Raw genomic sequence first — 17,741 nt, 5'->3', positions numbered from 1 at the left:
GAGTTCACAAAGCCCTTCCTTTCATCAAGAGCTGTTCTGCTACAAACGGGGTGACAGTTCTGTACCAGAGCCGGAGGGCCCGACCCAAAACAACCCTTTTGTGACTGAAGGGCAAAGGGCATGCTGGGAAAAGGACTGTGGTAAAATGGAATTAAATCTGACACTCCATCAGTGAAGCAATCCCCAAGGCTAGATGCCAGGTCTGACTGAGGGAATAAAATTCCTGACACTGCCACAGGCCAGGGATGGCCATACTCCCTGTCCTTAGGCACAGCCCGACTGGCGTGCTGGCTTCCTAAGGACCAACCAGCTTACAAGCCTAGCCTTCCTTTGTAAATTAGCTTACATCTTCCTTAATTCTTTACCAAACTCTATCTGTGTGGGGTCAGGCTTGCCCTCTGAGCAGTTACCTCAGGCAAGCTCTAAGAGACACACCTGGAAACCGATCAGCTGTGTCTACTGAAGGCACAATGTAGTTCCAAATGGCCCCACACAGGGATCCCGCAGAAGACAACATTCATGGCTTCACAGAAGCCAGAGTCCAACTTCCTCTCCTATCTGAACTGGCCAACGTCTAGGTCCAGGCCTATGGTCTCAGGCCATACCTGTGCTCCCTTGGCTATTTCCTTGGCTGGATGCCACCAAGTCCCAGCTCCCCTCTGGATTCTGAAGATCTTGTCTAAAACATCTGTCTGCAGTTGTCACCTGTTTTAATTTGTTTTCCAGTCCCTCTGGCAGCTACTCCCCAACAGTCAAGCAGCTCCCATCAACAGCGGTCACGGGCAGCCACCCACAGGCCACAGCAGCCACCCACAGGCCACAGCAGCCACCCACAGGCCACAGCAGCCACCCACAGGCCACAGGCTACACAGGACTCTCCTGCAAGCACCGCCGCTCAGGGCTTCCTCCCTCCCTCCCCTGATTCCAGTCTTTCAGGCCCTCAGGAAGGGACGTGTCCTCCTCTAGGCTGCCGGTCCCCTCTACAAATTCCTCATAGGAAGACTTCTCTGCAAAGGGCCGAGGACCCAAGAGCTCTATCATGTCGGCCTTCTCCAGCACTTCTTTCTCCAGGAGTCGCCTGCTCACCTGAAAAGGATGGCCACCCATCAGGCAGGTGTGCCCAAGCCAGGGATGTACTTAGTGGTCCTGATGCAGGGTAGAACCTAACCTAAGAAGGCCTACAAAGATGAGCATGGACCACACCCCAGCCTGGGGCCCACAGCCTGGCTGTCTCTGAGCAGAGCCCACTCACCTTCTCAACCTGTTCCCGGCACTGTGTGAGCAGCTCCAGGGTTCGATTATAGGCAGACCTGACGAGGCACCGGACCTCCTCATCAATGAGCTGGGCAGTGGCCTCACTGTACGGCTTCTCCACCATGGTTTCGCCTTGTCTGGGGAGGTCAAAGGATACCTGGCCCAGCTTCTCGCTCATTCCAAACTGCACAACCTGAAGAGCGGGAGGAGTCCAGGGTAAGTCACGCCCAAAGCAACTACCAGGGCCGCGCAGCAGGACGCTGCTCCTCACCTGGGCATAGGCGCTCTGCGTGACCTTCCTCAGGTCATCCTGAGCCCCTGTGGTGATCTGACCAAAGAACAGCTGCTCAGCCACCCTACCCCCCAGCATCATACACATGCGGTCGAAGAGCTGCTCCCGTGTGTAGAGGTACTGCTCACGGGGAAGGTACTGGGCGTAGCCAAGCCCCTTGCCCCGAGGTATGATGGACACCTGAAAAATAAGAGCCCCGAGCTGGAGAAACTGGTAAGTGGTCAAGAGCGTGGACTGCTCTTACGGAAAACCCCAACAGACTCTCCCTTCAGGACTCAGAGTGAGGGCTGCACTCATGTGTACAAACCTATACACACACACACGCACCACACACACACACACACACACACACACACACGGAGGCTGGAGAGACTTCTCATCAGATAAGAGTATTGCAACAAACAGGCCCAGGTTCAGTTCCCAGCACCCCTCTAGTGGCTCACAACCATCTGTAACTCCATATCCTGAGCTCCAGGGCATCTGACGTTCTCCTGCTGAGGTCACCTGGTGCACATATAAACATGCAGGAAAACACTCATTCACATAAAATAAACCTTAAAAAATATTAAAATTAATCTTAAAGAAAAGTCAAAGCCTATTCTCTGTCAGCCTCAAACACTGTCCCATAAGGTGCCGCATTGGCCTGGTCCCTTAGGGCTGAGGATGGCAGACAAGAGCCCTGACTTGAGCCCACTATAGACCAATGGAGTTACCCTGAAGAGTAGCCCACCCCAATAGCCTCAAAGTCTGACCGTCCAACAAAGCTGCAGAAACTGAATGCACAATTACTCAGACAATAGTCAGATCCAAAGCCTAAGACTTGAGCCAGGCCCCTCCCAGAGCCAACACCTCCTCCTCTACTTCCCTCCTCAAAAAGGAATCTGTCAAGTTATACACCAGTGTAATCCATGAAAAGTAGAAGTGGGCTGGAGAGATGGCTCAGGTACTCCCCACCAACCCTTATGACCAAAGTTTAATGCCCAGAACCCATATAGGAGAAAACTGGTTCTCACCCCTGACCATCATGTGTGTACGCACATATTCTTTCTCTCTCTTTGTCTCTCTCTGTGTCTGTCTGCCTGTCTATCTGTCTGTCTATCTCTCTCTCTCTCTCTCTCACACACACACACACACACACACACACACACACACACACACACACACACACACACAGAAAGGAAAATAAAAGAGCCGTGCTATACCCATGTGGGCTGACACCAGAGACGGCCCTTGGGCCTAGAGGCTGCCAAGGCCATCAGCTGACTAACAGCCCGAGCAACTGACCTTCAGCAGAGGGTCTGCATGCTCCAGGAACCAGCCCACCACTGCATGGCCGGCCTCGTGGTAGGCTACAGTTGTCTTCTCACTGGGTTGTAGGACCTGCGTCTTCTTTTCAAGGCCTACAAACCACATTCCAAGGACTGAGGACTGAGAAACTGGAAGAATGTCCACCCCAAACCCCCCAGGCACCCGACAGTCTGGACTGACGGCCCAAGGCCTGGCCTGGGGCCTGAGCGGCAGCTCCATTCTACAACACCCTGGAGAGAAATCCACCTCCCAGCACCGGAAGGCAGCCACTCGTCCACTCCAACCAAGCCGGCCTTTCCACTCCAGCAGCCATTCTCAGGGCTGGAGTGAGGCTTACAGGGGAGGTGCACTGGCTGCTCCTCTAGAAGGTGAGGGTTCAGTTCCTAGCACCAACATGGCAGCTCACAACCACATGAGACTCCAGTTCCAAAGAGATCTGCTGCCCTCTTATGGACTCTGTGGGCACTGCACACATGTAGTACACATACACATACATACACATAAATAAACCTAAAAACAATTTTTTTTAAAGCAAGCCACTGTCAACAGTCATAGGATCACTCTGTTTGTGTCAAGAAGCAATACCCCAGCACAGTGACACAAAGGGGGACATGCTTGATGTCCAGTGAGCACACTGGGAGTAGGCACAGGACACAGAGAAGCAGATGACAGTATGTAGTGAGCAGCTCAGACCGCCACTGCGAGGATTGATTACTTAGCTCACCAGAGCCGCTGAACAGCCCTGGAGAGTGCATGTACATGTGTCTCCATACTATTATACTTGAAAAACAGACCAGAACCTCGACGATGAGGCTGGAGGATGGCTGCCAACCCAGCTGAGCTTCATTCAGGTCTGGGCACAGGGATGGATCTAAACTACCATCTGCCTGATGCCCCTCTCCAGGAACCACAGCAGACCAGCCAACAACAGCATTTGACACCTCTCAGTCTCCGAGCCATAAGAGACCCTTAATCCACCCACACTCCAGTGCCCGCCTGGCCAGCCGAGCTAGCTGGCCTGCTCCAGAAGACCCAGGTGAAGAGAGCACGGTAACATTCAGCCTCTTGCAGGGATGGCCCCTGCAGAACAGTCTTTTCCTTGAAACTACCCCTGTCCACGCTCTGCTCTCCCTCCCTCTGAGCAGACGTTCCCTGCTTTCTGCGTCCAAATCCAGGTCTGGTTTCTCAGGCCTGCAAACGGCCTGCATACAACTCAGAGCGGAGCGGCAGCTGCCGGAGAGCCCTAGTTCTTAGGGGCCATGGGCTCACCTCCAATGACCCTCTCGATGGCTTGCTCGAAGTGCCGCTCCTGGACGGAAGGGCTAAGATGACGGGCAGCAATCAGAGCTGCTTCATTGCACACATTTGAAATATCAGCACCTGAGTCAGGAAAAGAGTAAAGTTAGTGTTTCTGGCTGTTGACATCATGCCAAGATCAACTTTATTAAAAGAAAATTTCGAGTAAAAGCAAGCTAAACTTCCCCAGAAATTTAATCCCAGCACTTGGGAGGCAGAGGCAGGCGGATTGCTGTGAGTTCAAGGCCAGCCTGGTCTACAAAGTGAGTCCAGGACAGGCAAGGCTGCACAGAGAAACTCTATCTTGAAAAACCAAAAAAAAAAAAAAAAAAACAAAAACAAAACAAAAAAACACCTAAAACTTCCCCAGAAAATGTAGAAACTGCTTCACCCGTCACTGTGACTTTTGCCAAAGTTTCTGACTAGTTAGTTACACAATTTTACTGAGAAATAATTCATGTGTCCCAAGGGCATATGCAACATTAACTCTAGTGAACTCACTGCTGTGACGGACAGCATCACCCTCCTCAAGGGATCTAAAGCGACCTGAAGACAGAGCTCTGGACCATGAGGTGATGGAGTAGGAATGGCCTCCAGGGGAGCCTATGCTTGAATACTTGGTCTCTAGTTGGTGGAGCTGTCTGTCTGGGAAGGACTAGGAGGCGTGGCTTTGTGAGAGGAGGCATGTCACAGGGATCTGGATTGGAGGTTCCCAGTCAGGTCCCTCAGCTCTCTCCTGCTGCTCCACCTTTGCTCCGCAGTCATGGACTCAGTCCACAACCATAAGGCCAATTTAACGCTTTCTTCTGTCAGTTGCCCTGCTCGTGGTGTTTTATCCCAGCAGCAGGAAGGAAGCTACGGCAGCACGTGAGGTTGTCTTGACTGCATCAATCTACATCAAAGGAGCCATGGTCACCGTGGGGAGATCTGGGCTGTGAAGTGGAAATGAGCTAAAGTGTACCAACATGAGGTGCCCGTCGCTCTCTGTGCCTAGACAGGGCATGACCCTCAGCTCCTGTCACTGTGACTCCCCACCTCGATGAACTATAGCCTGGAACTCTGAGCCACAATAAGTCCTTAAGTCCAACAGGAGGTGCTGGGCTGCCGTGGGCCCCTCAGCTCTTCCTTGCCTCCATTTTTTTTCTCTTTCTATTCCACAGACGTAAGCATTGCATTTCACCTATTGCACATTTTCTGGTTCTCTTCTGCCTGCTCAGACTGACTGCGCTGTCCCTCCAGTAAATCTCACATTCTGCTTGTAGTGCTTTTCAGCTCCAGATTTATTTGTTTATTATTTGGATTTTTAAGACAGGGTTTCTCAACAGTTCTGGCTGTCCTGGAACTCTGCAGACCAGGCTGGCCTGCCTCTCAGAGCTCTGTCTGCCTGGGATTAAAGGCGTGCAGCACCACACCCGGCTCAGCTCCAGACTTATGCTTGGATCCTTCTAGCCTTTGTCTCCTCACTGCCGTTCTCTGCTTATTGCGACGGTTTTATGATTTCCTTTAGTTCTTTCTTTGAGAGTATTTAAGATACTTAATTTTAAGAACCTTTTTTTTTTTTTTTTTTTTTTTTTTGAGACAGGGTTTTTCTGTGTAGCCCTGGCTGTCCTGGACTCGCTTTGTAGACCAGGCTGGCCTCAAACTCACAGAGATCCACCTGCCTCTGCCTCCTGAGTGCTGGGATTAAAGGCTAAGAACTTTTAAAAATTACATTTATTCCTGTGTATGTGTGAGTGCAGTGTGGGCTCAAAGGACAACTGTGGACGCTGTTCTCTCTTTTCACCATATGGTTACTGGGATCCCGTGAACTCTCACCTGCCCATTTTAAAAATTGCAAGTGAGGCAATGGTGGCAGATAGGAGCAGAGGCAGGCAAATCTCTGTGAGTTTGAGGCCATCTTGGTCTACATAGTGAGTTCTAGGACACGTAGGGCTACACAGAGAGACTCTGTCTCAAAACAAATTCCTTTTATACTGACTACTGTATTTCCTTCCTCTGTGAACAAACAATACCCGCTACTTTCCAGGCTTTATAGTTTTCTGTTAAATCCTTAACCAAAAAATGTAGTACCTGCTTTAATTTTTCTTGATATATCACAGTGCAAAAAACAGCGGCCAGGCACAGAGGTGCACACCTGCAATCCCAGCACTCAGGAGGCAGAGGCAGGTGAATCTGTGAGTTGAAGGCCAGCCTGGTCTACAAAGTGATTCCAGGACAGAAAAGGCTACACAGAGAGACCCCCATCTTGAAAAACAAACAAAACAAAACAAAACAAAAGAAAAAAGAAAAGAAAAGTAGAAACCATGAAAGAGAAATTTAAGCTACCTGTCTTCTGGGGAAACATCCAGGATTAAAAGAGTTGCACCTTCTATCCAAGGGTCAATTCAAATTTATACAGAGGAAGAAGCAGCCTTCAACCCTGAGAACCAATGAAGTACCACAACCAGTTGTGGGTTCTTTGACTTTGTAACCATGCCAACAGTTCTTGTGATATGGGATTGTACATGACCCACGCTGTCAGAAACAGCAACACAGCACCCTGATATTCACGGAGACTGCATGCAGTGAGAGTGAGGAGCCCTTCGTCCTTGGTTGTTGTCTTTAAGGTTTATTCTAGTACTTACTTATGTGTGTGTGTGCAGCTGACCATGGCGGCCAGAGAGCAGCTGGGTTTGCTACTCTGTGGGGTCTTCTTTCCCAGCCTTTATCCACCCGGTCTCACCCCCTATCACTAGATAGGAGAGAAAGAAGGACAGAGGGCAGAGAGGGAGATAGACATCTTTGAATCTAATTTCTTTTTTCTTGTTTCTTCTTTGAACACGGCTACTGACAAAGCACAACCAACAACCAACAACCCCACCTCTCAGGGCCCTAGCATTTATATAATCTCTGATAAATTCCCAGAATCCCAAAGGTCACACAATCATAAAAACGATCTGCAGCTGGCAAAACCACGCCTGTGCTAGAACATGAGGCAAATCAGTCAGCTGCTGCAAAGTAGCCCCATATCCCCACACCTAGGATTAAAACAGAAACACACACACACACACACATACACACACACACACACACATACACACAAAGAGAAAAACAGAAACACAGTCTTCTATTTCTGAAGTTTTTTTCATTTATCTTGTTTTTCTGTTTTCTTGAGGGTGGTGGTGAGACAAGGTTTCTCTGTGTTAGCCCTGGCTGCACTGGACTTGCTTTGGAGACCAGACTGGCCTCGAACTCACAATAATCCACTTGTCTCACCTCCTGAGTGCTGGGATTAAAGACATGCACCACCAACCAATTGACTGAGGCCAAAATTCCAGAATTCTCACTACACAAAAGAAGGCATCAAAGCCCCAGGGTGAGAGCTATAGGCAGCTGTGGTCCACCCACATGTGTGCGAGGAACCTAACTATAGTCCTTTGAAACAGCAACAATCTGAGGGGCTGAGCTCAGCTCTAGAAATGGCACCCTGAGTCCACGTAGGAGCGGCTTACCCTGAGTCCACGTGGGAGCAGCTCACCCTGGAGTCCACGTGGGAGCGGCTCGCCCTGGAGTCCACGTGGGAGTGGCTCACCCTGGAGTCCACGTGGGAGCGGCTCACCCTGGAGTCCACGTGGAAGCGGCTCACCCTGGAGTCCACGTGGGAGCGGCTCACCCTGGAGTCCACGTGGGAGCGGCTCGCCCTGGAGTCCACGTGGGAGTGGCTCGCCCTGGAGTCCACGTGGGAGTGGCTCGCCCTGGAGTCCACGTGGGAGTGGCTCGCCCTGGAGTCCACGTGGGAGTGGCTCGCCCTCGGGTCCACGTGGGAGTGCTCGCCCTCGGGTCCACGTGGGAGTGGCTCACCCTGGAGTCCACGTGGGAGTGGCTCGCCCTCGGGTCCACGTGGGAGTGGCTCGCCCTGGAGTCCACGTGGGAGTGGCTCGCCCTCGGGTCCACGTGGGAGTGGCTCGCCCTCGGGTCCACGTGGGAGTGGCTCGCCCTGGAGTCCACGTGGGAGTGGCTCGCCCTGGAGTCCACATGGGAGTGGCTCACCCTCGGGTCCACGTGGGAGTGGCTCGCCCTGGAGTCCACGTGGGAGTGGCTCGCCCTGAGTCCACGTGGGAGTGGCTCGCCCTGGAGTCCACGTGGGAGTGGCTTCGCCCTCGAGTCCACGTGGGAGTGGCTCGCCCTGGAGTCCACGTGGGAGTGGCTCGCCCTGGAGTCCACGTGGGAGTGGCTCGCCCTCGAGTCCACGTGGGAGTGGCTCGCCCTGGAGTCCACGTGGGAGTGGCTTCGCCCTGGAGTTCCACGTGGAGTGGCTCACCCTCGGGTCCACGTGGGAGTGGCTCGCCCTGGAGTCCACGTGGGAGTGGCTCGCCCTGAGTCCACGTGGGAGTGGCTCGCCCTGGAGTCCACGTGGGAGTGGCTCGCCCTGGAGTCCACGTGGGAGTGGCTCACTCTGAGTCCACATGGGAGTGGCTCAGAACAGGCTGTGAGGGGGTCTAAGTCCTTCTGCTGTGGAATAGCCTTGAACTCCTGGCTGAGTCCTCCAAGCTGAGTCAGGGGCTCTGCCAAGAAACCTGGTATCTGGGTAACTCACTCTTGTTTCTCAGCTGGGCATGGAAGTGGACTCCTCAACTCTGCAAGGGGCAAGGAAATGGGGCAGGAAGGACACACTAGACAGAATACCAAGACGGCCTTCACATGTAGCCCGGCAAGAGCACGCCTGGCCCAGTGCTGAGCAGGACGCTGTCGGGAACCAGAGAAGGCTCCACCGCCAAATGAAACACAGGGCAGGAGGGGAAAGCTGTGGGTCAGACCATGAGGCAACAGCGGCCTTCAGAGGGCTACTCTGGAGAGGCAAACAGGACAGAAGACCCCTTCCATAGGTTACCCCCCTCCCCCATTTCTGGGGTTCAAGCCACTCTGGGAAAGAAACAAGAACCATAGCACCAATGACTAGGTGTTGAGTAAAAAAAGAAAAACCAGACGAACACTCCAGATAAGACTCAAGCCAAGACCCACGTGCAATACGAGGCCTCTCTTCTGTAGTAAGGACTCAAGTCTGACTAGAAACCTGAGAACTTCAATGTGAGCCTATAGGCTCAGGCTAAGAGCAGCTGAAGGAGATTCAGAGTTCCACAGACCAGGGTGAGCGTTTGCCAGGACCAAATGGACAGGCGCGGCAGCCATGGTGTGGCTACAGACTAAGGAAAGCTTAAGAAGGGCCCCGCTATGATGGGGCTCAGCCAAGTAACACTTACCGGTGAAGCCTGGGGTGAGAGCTGCCAGCTTCCTGGAAAGGGCGTCTTTGGTGAGGCTTTCATCTAGCTTGAGCGGTCGCAAGTGGACCTTGAAAATAGAGGACCTGCCTTTGATGTCAGGGGGACCTAAGGAAGAAAATGAGGCAGACAATGCGATGTTTTCAGAGCCCCCGGGGTGAGTTTCCCCACGACTTCACAGAAGGTAAGGACAGACAGCAGAGGCCCTGCTGCCTCCATCAGCTGACTGCAGCAAGACTAAAATGGCCAAAAGCCCAAAGTGTACCTGCCCTGCGCAAGGCCACCACCAAAACACCTTCTTGAACTAGGTATGTAGCTCACTGTAGAGTTAGTATGAACAAGGCCCTGGGGTCAATCACCAGTAAAACACACTCACACACATTTACACACACACACACACACACACACACACACACACTTTCACACTCTCACACACATAATTTCAGACCCTCACACCCATACACAAACTCACACATTCACACTCACACACACATAAACACATACACACTCACACAGGCACTCTCACACACACACTCTCTCACACACAAAACCCCTCCACTTTCTTAATATTAAATCCATTCCTAAAGGCCATGTGACCCATCAGAAACTGCCCTGAACACAGGTAATGGCCACACAAGACCAATGTGCTCCACTCGGGAGATGTGAGGGAAGGTTAATATCCTTGACCACCGGGGAGAGGGGCAACGGAGAAACCCTTGTCCTCTCAAGGATCCAAGCTGGGGAATATAAACATGCTATACCACTCTCACCTGACATCTGCACAGGCCAAACCGCACCTGTCATCCCCAAATGTCAGACGGGCCCAGCACCAACCCTCCGAAGACACAGAGAATGAACTCTCCACATCTTTACCCTCGGGGCTCAGACCCAAACCTCAGACATATATGACTGACATGCACTCACCAATGTAGATCTGGCGGTCAAAGCGGCCCGGCCGTGTGAGGGCTGGGTCCAGGATGTCAGGGCGATTGGTGCCAGCTAGCACGACCACATTAGTGGCAGAGCTGAATCCTAAACACAAGGAAGGCTAGGTAACTCGGGGAAAGGCCCAGGCAACACCTGAACTCCACGGCCTTTCCACGGCGGACCTCGGGCCGGCTCTCCTGCCCTTTGCTTGCCCCTCACCCTTCTGTGGGAGCCATGGAGCAGGAATGGGGCCCTGCTCAGCTGCCCTGGGGACTCAGACTTGCCCCATTCGAGGAAACACAATACATGGCCTTGACCTCTGGCTCTGAAGTCCCACCGTTACCTTCTGCTCTAAGTAAGGAACATTTCTCCTGGTGGGAAAGCAGACCTTTTCTCAGAAAACAGAGAACCCTCTGACCTGAGACAAGGCTAAGAGAGAAATGCCAGGACATGGCATCTCCTTTGTACTTCTGGTTCCTGCCAGCCTGATACCATCTTGTCAGGGCTCACTACCTCTTCCCACCCAAGTCCTTGTGGCTTGTGGGATTCATGGAGTGCAGCCAGGTGATGGCAGCCAGGAGCAGTCATCCAAGGAAAACCCGTGAGGACTGTGGTGAACTGTGCACATGTGTCCCCCTCAGTCCCCTCCAGTGGAAAGCACAGTGAACACCATATTTCACTTAGCTTTAGGTATTAAAGATTTAATAGATGATTCTAGCAACAACTTTGGTATGCACAGAAGTGCCTGTAACTGCTTTGGCTGCCATAAGGCCACATGAGTGGCTGTCTTCATCTACCTTTCTCTGACAACAGTTCCCTGTGCCCAAACAACTAGCCCAGACCACGTGACTCATGCCGAGCACCTGCCTTCCTCCCTGGAGAAACCTGGAGTCCTGGTACCTGCCAAGCAGAGGGCACCTGACCACCTCCCAGTGGAACCATCAAGAACTCAGTCACCATAACCCCTGATCATGGCAACTCCTAAATGCCATCACAGCTTGTGCTCGGAGAAGATTCCAGAAACTGCACCTGCTCACAGATGCCATCCCATGTGCCTTCCTTTTTGGCTACTTTTGTTGTGTGTTCCTCCTTTGTGCTGGGTCACACCTGAGTACACCTGATTCTGTGACTCACTGGCAAAATACCAAAGGGGGGGGGGTGGCTTAAGGAATTCGACATGACCCTAGAGCCAAAGTGAAGACAGAATCTGCCAAAGACGCAGTGGAAGTATTTCTGAGCTCAAAAGCTGGGAGCGCCTGGAAGGATCCAATGGAGGGACACCCTGGCTAGAATGACTCTGAGATCAGCAGAACAAGAAAGGAGTATGGCTGTCCTCCGTGCACCAAAAGGGACACTCACACTCATATGCCGGGTCTACCTCATCCCAGCCAACTTCCCACCTCCCGGAACGTAGGCAACGAGTTTCCCATTGGGCAGTGAGGAGCACTATGTGGATCAAACACTCATTTCTCATGTTTGCTTGATAGCATTCTTCCTTAAAATCAGAACACACAGCTGGGCGTGGTGGGGCACACCTTTAATCCCAGCACTCAGGGAGGCAGAGGCAGGCAGATTTCTGAGGCCAGTCTAAGACAGCCAATGGATACACAGAGAAACCCTGTCTCAAAAAACAAAACACAAATCAGACTGCATCACCCAGACACAGTGGCACCCTGTAACCTGTAAGCCCGGCATTCAGGAAGAACCAGAGCTCTAATTCTGGCTATACTGTAAGAAAGAAGAGTAAATCTATATTCCTCCGGAACCGAGTCTCCGCAGCCCTGCTTCCGTGCCCACTTACCATCCATCTCCACAAGCATCTGGTTTAAAGTGTTCTCCTGCTCGCTCTGGCCTCCCAGGTGACCACGGCCTCGCTTCCTGCCAATTGCATCGATCTCATCAATGAATAAAATACAAGGAGCATTTTTCCGGGCCAATGCAAACATGTCACGAACCTGAAAAGGAATCCAGACGCTGTTTTGTGATTTACTTTCCTATTGCACAGAAGAGCAGTTCACTTTAGTCCTCCCTCCAACACATCAGCAGCTCCCTGATGGGGTGCCCTCAGGACTTGTCCCACCTACCCGTGCTGGCCCAACACCAACAAACATTTCCAGGAACTCCGACCCATTCACAGTGATGAAGGGCACACTGGCCTCCCCGGCAGTTGCTTTTGCAAGAAGTGTTTTGCCAGTACCCGGTGGGCCAGTGAGCATTGCTCCCTGGAAGAGAAAGGGACACCTAGTTCTCCACAGGACACACAGTGGGAACAAGCCCAGTTCTACTTAGATCTAAAAAAAGGCATTTGTTTCTTAACACATACAGGCAAGTTCTAGGATTAACAATCTCATCAAATACACTTTTAGAGCCTAGGATTTTTAGAAATCGTTTCTCTCTAAAAAATTAATGCACATGATGGCAGAAATGCCTCAGTCGAGGTAAGGTGCCATGCAAGCCAAAAGATCTGAGTTCAGTTTCTACAACCAATGTAAAAGAGGCAGGCACACAGATAATCACACTCTGAGGTTTCAGATGTTCAAATCAGGCCCGGTATCTCACTCTCTCTTCCTGCTGTCTGCCAATCTAGATGCAGAACTCTCAGCTCCTTCTCCAGCACCACGCTGCCCACCATGATGACAATGGACTCAATACCTTTGGAATTTTGGCTCCTAAGTCCTGATATTGCTTTGGATTCTTCAGGAAATTAACAAACTCCATAATTTCCAGCTTGGCTTCTTCACAGCCAGCCACGTCTGCGAATCGCACATCAATGCTGTTCTTTAAGATCTTGGCCGTCGTCTCACCAACGCTGAATAGGCCTCCTCCACGCCCGCCACGCCCCGTCCCCACTGGACCCCGCTTCATAGCATAGAGCAGAATGCTAACAAGGACCAGGGTGGGCACCAGGCTTCTGAGAAGAGAGCTGCAAAGCCCAAGAAAACCATCTGTTACATTCACTTAGTAAGATCAGTCTAGCTGGCATTTGCTACTTTGTGGGTTCCTTTTTCTTCCACCCTAATAAATAGGAGAGAAAAAAAGAAAAGGGGGTGATGTTATCTTTAGACTACGTCCTGCTGATTGGGGTGTCAAGCTCCTTGGGCCAAGTTTGGTCTTGCTGTCAAAATATCTAAGTTCTTCTGCTTCTCCTCCTCATTTCTTTGCACACAACTACTCAACAAACAGCGATCAACAGCGACCAACCTGCCACCAGCAACCACCAGCCTATCGGAGCTCTAGCATTTATATACCCTCTGAAAAGCTTCAGAATTCCAAATGTCACACACTCACAGAAAATAGCTGCAGCTGGCAAAATCACACCCCTTGTAGAGCACAAGGCAAATCATAGTCAGCTGCTGTGAAGCATATTCCCATAGCATTCCTGTGGGGGGTTTTGTTTGTTTGTTTTTTGATTTTGTTTGTTTGTTTGTTTGTTTGTTTGTTTGTTTTGGTTTTTGAGACACGGTTTCTCCTGACTGTTCTGGACTCTCTTTGTAGACCAGGCTGGCCTCAAACTCACAGAAATCCACTTGCCTCTGCCTCCCGAGTGCTGGGATTAAAGGTATGCACCACCATGCCCAGATTACTTCTGTGTTTTTTAAAAGAAACCAAAATTTGTACTACAGGCCAGAAGTTCCATTGTTATCCAGAAAGAACAAACAACTTTAAAACATTTACTGCACAAAAGGAGCAGTTTCTAAAATATCCCTAAGTCGGCCTGCAGTCTGTAAGTCCTAATAGCACTGTACCTGCCCTGACCTACCCAACAAAAGGCTTGGTAGGGCAGGAGGCTGCAGCCTTAGCCTTTGACTAAGTTGGTCTGAAAGAGCCTTAGCCATATGCTTGTCTCAGGAGACTCTGACTCATCAGAGATATTAACACCTAATATGTTTATTTTTCCTGTATACTTCTTTGTTTTCAAGACAGGGTTTCTCTGTGTAGCCTTGGCTGTCCTGGACTCTCTTTGCAGACCAGGCTGGCCTCGAACTCAGTGATCCACCCACCTCTGCCTCCCTGAGTGCTGGCATTACAAGCATACCCTGCTTTATAATCCTTTTTAAAGGCTGCTCGGCACTGAGTCACTGAATAGAGAGACGTAAGCCAGTGCCGCGTGTGTACTTGGGCAGCTGAGCCAAGACCTGGATGATGATGAAAAGAGTTGAGACTACATCTTAAAAACGAAACATTTTAAAACTAAAAATAGACCAAAACATGGGGCAGTGGGCATGCCTTTAAAACAAACAAATATATGTATACATATACAGTATTGATACTGTAAATATTAGCAGATATCCTGACTGTCTTATGTTCAGAATTAAACCTCTCACACTAGATCTCCCACAGACCTCTGTACCCCGAGAACTCACCCATCACTCTCAGTAGTGTAGACCACAGCAGCCTGGTTGGTCGGCTCAATCCCCAGTTCCCACTGGGCAGATTCAAGGTTCCGTTCAAAGGTATCAACACTACCGATGTTAAACCACACGAATTTCTGCAGAGACCAAAAGGAAGTTTAGTCTACACCCCATGTCCTGCAGAGAACAGCTCTGACGCGCACATCCACACTTGAGCTCTGAAATTATGGACTCCTCTCTCTTTCCCCTAGCCCTGACTGCTAGATGCAGACAAATCCCTTCCTAAAGCTAGTCCCAGCTGTAAGTATGCAAAGATTAGTTCATCCAGTTTCAGGCAAACTAAACTTCAAGGTTTAAAGGTCTGGATAAAACATAAAATGCTGCAACAAGAGCCAAGGCCTCTCCCTTTGTCTTTTATTCTTTTGTCTTTGTTTTTGTTTTTGTTTTCGAGACAGGGTTTCTCTATGTAGCCTTGGCTGTCCTGGACTCACTCTGTAGACAAGGCTGGCCTCGAACTCACAGCGATCCACCTGCCTCTGCCTTCCAAGTGCTGGGATTAAAGGCGTGTGCCACCATGCCCAGCTAATTATAGTAGTCTAAAGGCTTCCTGTATTATCAATTTATAACAGTAAGATAGATCATAATAATTTTAAATTTTTTGTTGTGTTTTGTGTATGGGTAATTTTCATCCAAAATATCTATGCACTATGCACACGCCTGGTACCTGTGGAAGCCAGAAGAGGGCAACAGAGCCCCAGGAACTGAGGTTACGAAGGCTTGCGAGCCATCACATGGGAGCTTGAGATGAGGGCGGAGACCTCAAGAAGTGCAGCCAATGCTCCTTTAACTACTAAGCCATCCCTCCAGCCCAAACCATCTTATAACACAGACTGCTGGACAACTGGGACAGCATCTTACTGAGTGGACAGCTATACTTCACACCTTTGAAGCTAATGTACCCAGGAGAGGCCACTCTGCAGCTAAGAGCACGCACTGCTCTTGCAGAGGACCAAAGCGTAGTTCTCAGCACTCAAATCAGGAAGCTCACACCCATCCGTTACTCCAGCACCTCAGCAAGACCCTATACACAACACACTGACATGCATACACAAAATTAAAAATAATAAAAATAAAATATTTTTTAAAAACGTAGCCTGGGGGCCGGGCATGGTGGTGCACGCCTATAATCCCAGCACTCAGGGAGGCAGAGGCAGGTGGATCGCTGTGAGATCGAGGCCAGCCTGGTCTACAAAGTGAGTCTAGGACAGCCAAGGCTACACAGAAAAGCCCTGTCTCAAAAAACAACAACAGAAAAGTAGCCTGATGTGATACATGCCTTTCATCCCCGTGTTTGGGAGGTAGAGGTAGGCAGATCTCTTTAAGTTTGAAACCAACCTGGTCTACATAGTTCAGGACAGCCAGCACTACACAATGAGACCCTGTCTCAACAAACAAACAAATGTATCTGGGACACTTGGCCTGAAATTCATGCCTCACCTCAGATGTTGTCCCAGGAACAGGAATAACACGCACAAATTGCTTATTCACGACCTCCAACCGATCCACCTTGGAAAAAGAGAGAGGCAGTCATAACGGTGGGGCAGCAAGAGGGCCCTCAAGCCAACCACAAGAACTGTGACACGGCACGCCTGCATCTAAAGACAACGCAGCATCCCATACCCTTGGCAGCCCAGTCAGAGTTTTAATTTCTTGTTCTCTTGGATCTGCAAGTTTGGGGCATAAACCTATCTCACAGTAATAAACAAAGCCTCAGGAAGTCTCTTAAATTTGGTACATCTGAGCTCCATCCCAGACTTTAAATCCCTAAACAGAGTAAAAGCTGATCACATGGTGTGTGTGAACGTGGGTGCACACGCCTCCATACATGTGGACATGAGAGGACCACTTATGGGCCAGTCCTCACCTCCCATGTTGTTCTAGACCAGCGGTCTCAACCTTCCTAAAAAGCTGAGACCTGCCGGGCGTGATGGCACACGCCTTTAGTCCCAGCACTCGGGAGGCAGAGATAGGTGGATCACTGTGAGTTCGAGGCCAGCCTGGTCTACAAAGTGAGTCCAGGATGGCCAAGGCTACACAGAGAAACCTTGTCTCAAAAAACCAAAAAAAAAAAAAAAAAGCTGAGACCCTTTAATATAGCTCATGTTGTGGGGACCCCCAGCCATAAATTATTCTCGTTGCACCTCATAACTGCAATTTTGCTACTGTTATGAATCATAATTAAAATCTGTGTGTCTTAGGTGACCCCTGTGAAAGGCTAGTTCTGCCCCCAAGGGGCTGTGCATTCTAGCCATCTTTGTTTTTCCAATGCATATTCCAGACTGCCTGGCCCAAGTTTCCAGGGATTCTCCTATCTTCACTCCCATCTCCCCACAGGTGCACAAGGGTCACAAGCAGCCTCGCTGTTCATCCAGCTTTTACGTGGCCTCTGGGGATTTAACTCAGTCTCATGCTTGCACAGCATGTGTCGGTCCCCACTGAGCATCTCCCTTATCCAGTAGAGTAGAATCCTGAGTGCAGACCTAATCCTGATTCAGAAACACTTTGTCCAACAAACACACACACAGAGGCACACACAGAGGCGCGCGCGCACGCACAGACACACAGACACACACACACACACACACACACACACACACACACATACGCACGCACGATGACAATAAGGACAGAAACAGTCCATAGGTTCATGAGCTGCCAGCAGCTGTACGACAGACTGGCCTGGGCCTCAGTGAAACAAAGAAAGAGAGCAGAGAACAAGCACACACCTAGAAGCCTGGCACTCAAGAAGCAGAACTGTTCAAAGTTCAAGACCAGAGTGGGCTACAAGGGGCAATCTCACCTCAAAAACAGCAACCAACCCCCCAAAAAGAAACAAATAAAAAACAACAACAAAAACACAATGAGATACAGCCCATTTCATAACTATAATAACACAGTATTGCTCTTGCTCAATTTTTAAAATATGATTTGCTTTCATTTAGTGTCTGTGTGTCTGTCACATGTTTAAAGTGCCCACATAGGCCAGAAGACATA

General features: G+C 50.3%; 1 protein-coding gene across 1 annotated transcript in view; it reads right to left on the bottom strand.

Annotated features, from left to right (window-relative positions):
- Positions 1-329: 329 nt before the first annotated feature.
- The window catches only part of LOC127209162 (AFG3-like protein 1), a 34,695-nt gene continuing 17,283 nt past the window's right edge, over positions 330-17,741 (bottom strand). Inside the window, exons 6-18 of the mRNA XM_051168742.1 lie at positions 16,185-16,253; positions 14,700-14,824; positions 12,988-13,258; positions 12,420-12,557; positions 12,137-12,290; positions 10,333-10,440; positions 9,391-9,516; positions 4,124-4,234; positions 2,831-2,946; positions 1,526-1,726; positions 1,253-1,447; positions 857-1,086; positions 330-796 (exon numbers count right to left, since the gene is read on the bottom strand). Coding sequence (XP_051024699.1) covers positions 865-1,086; positions 1,253-1,447; positions 1,526-1,726; positions 2,831-2,946; positions 4,124-4,234; positions 9,391-9,516; positions 10,333-10,440; positions 12,137-12,290; positions 12,420-12,557; positions 12,988-13,258; positions 14,700-14,824; positions 16,185-16,253 — 1,836 coding nt within the window. The 3' untranslated portion in view covers positions 330-796; positions 857-864. The remainder of the gene's footprint in view (positions 797-856; positions 1,087-1,252; positions 1,448-1,525; positions 1,727-2,830; positions 2,947-4,123; positions 4,235-9,390; positions 9,517-10,332; positions 10,441-12,136; positions 12,291-12,419; positions 12,558-12,987; positions 13,259-14,699; positions 14,825-16,184; positions 16,254-17,741) is intronic.

This window comes from Acomys russatus, chromosome 26, assembly GCF_903995435.1.
Source record: "Acomys russatus chromosome 26, mAcoRus1.1, whole genome shotgun sequence".
NCBI classification, from domain to species: Eukaryota; Metazoa; Chordata; class Mammalia; order Rodentia; family Muridae; genus Acomys; species Acomys russatus.
The sequence above is the reverse complement of the archived record's forward strand: the minus strand, read 5'-3'. Positions and strand labels throughout refer to the sequence as shown.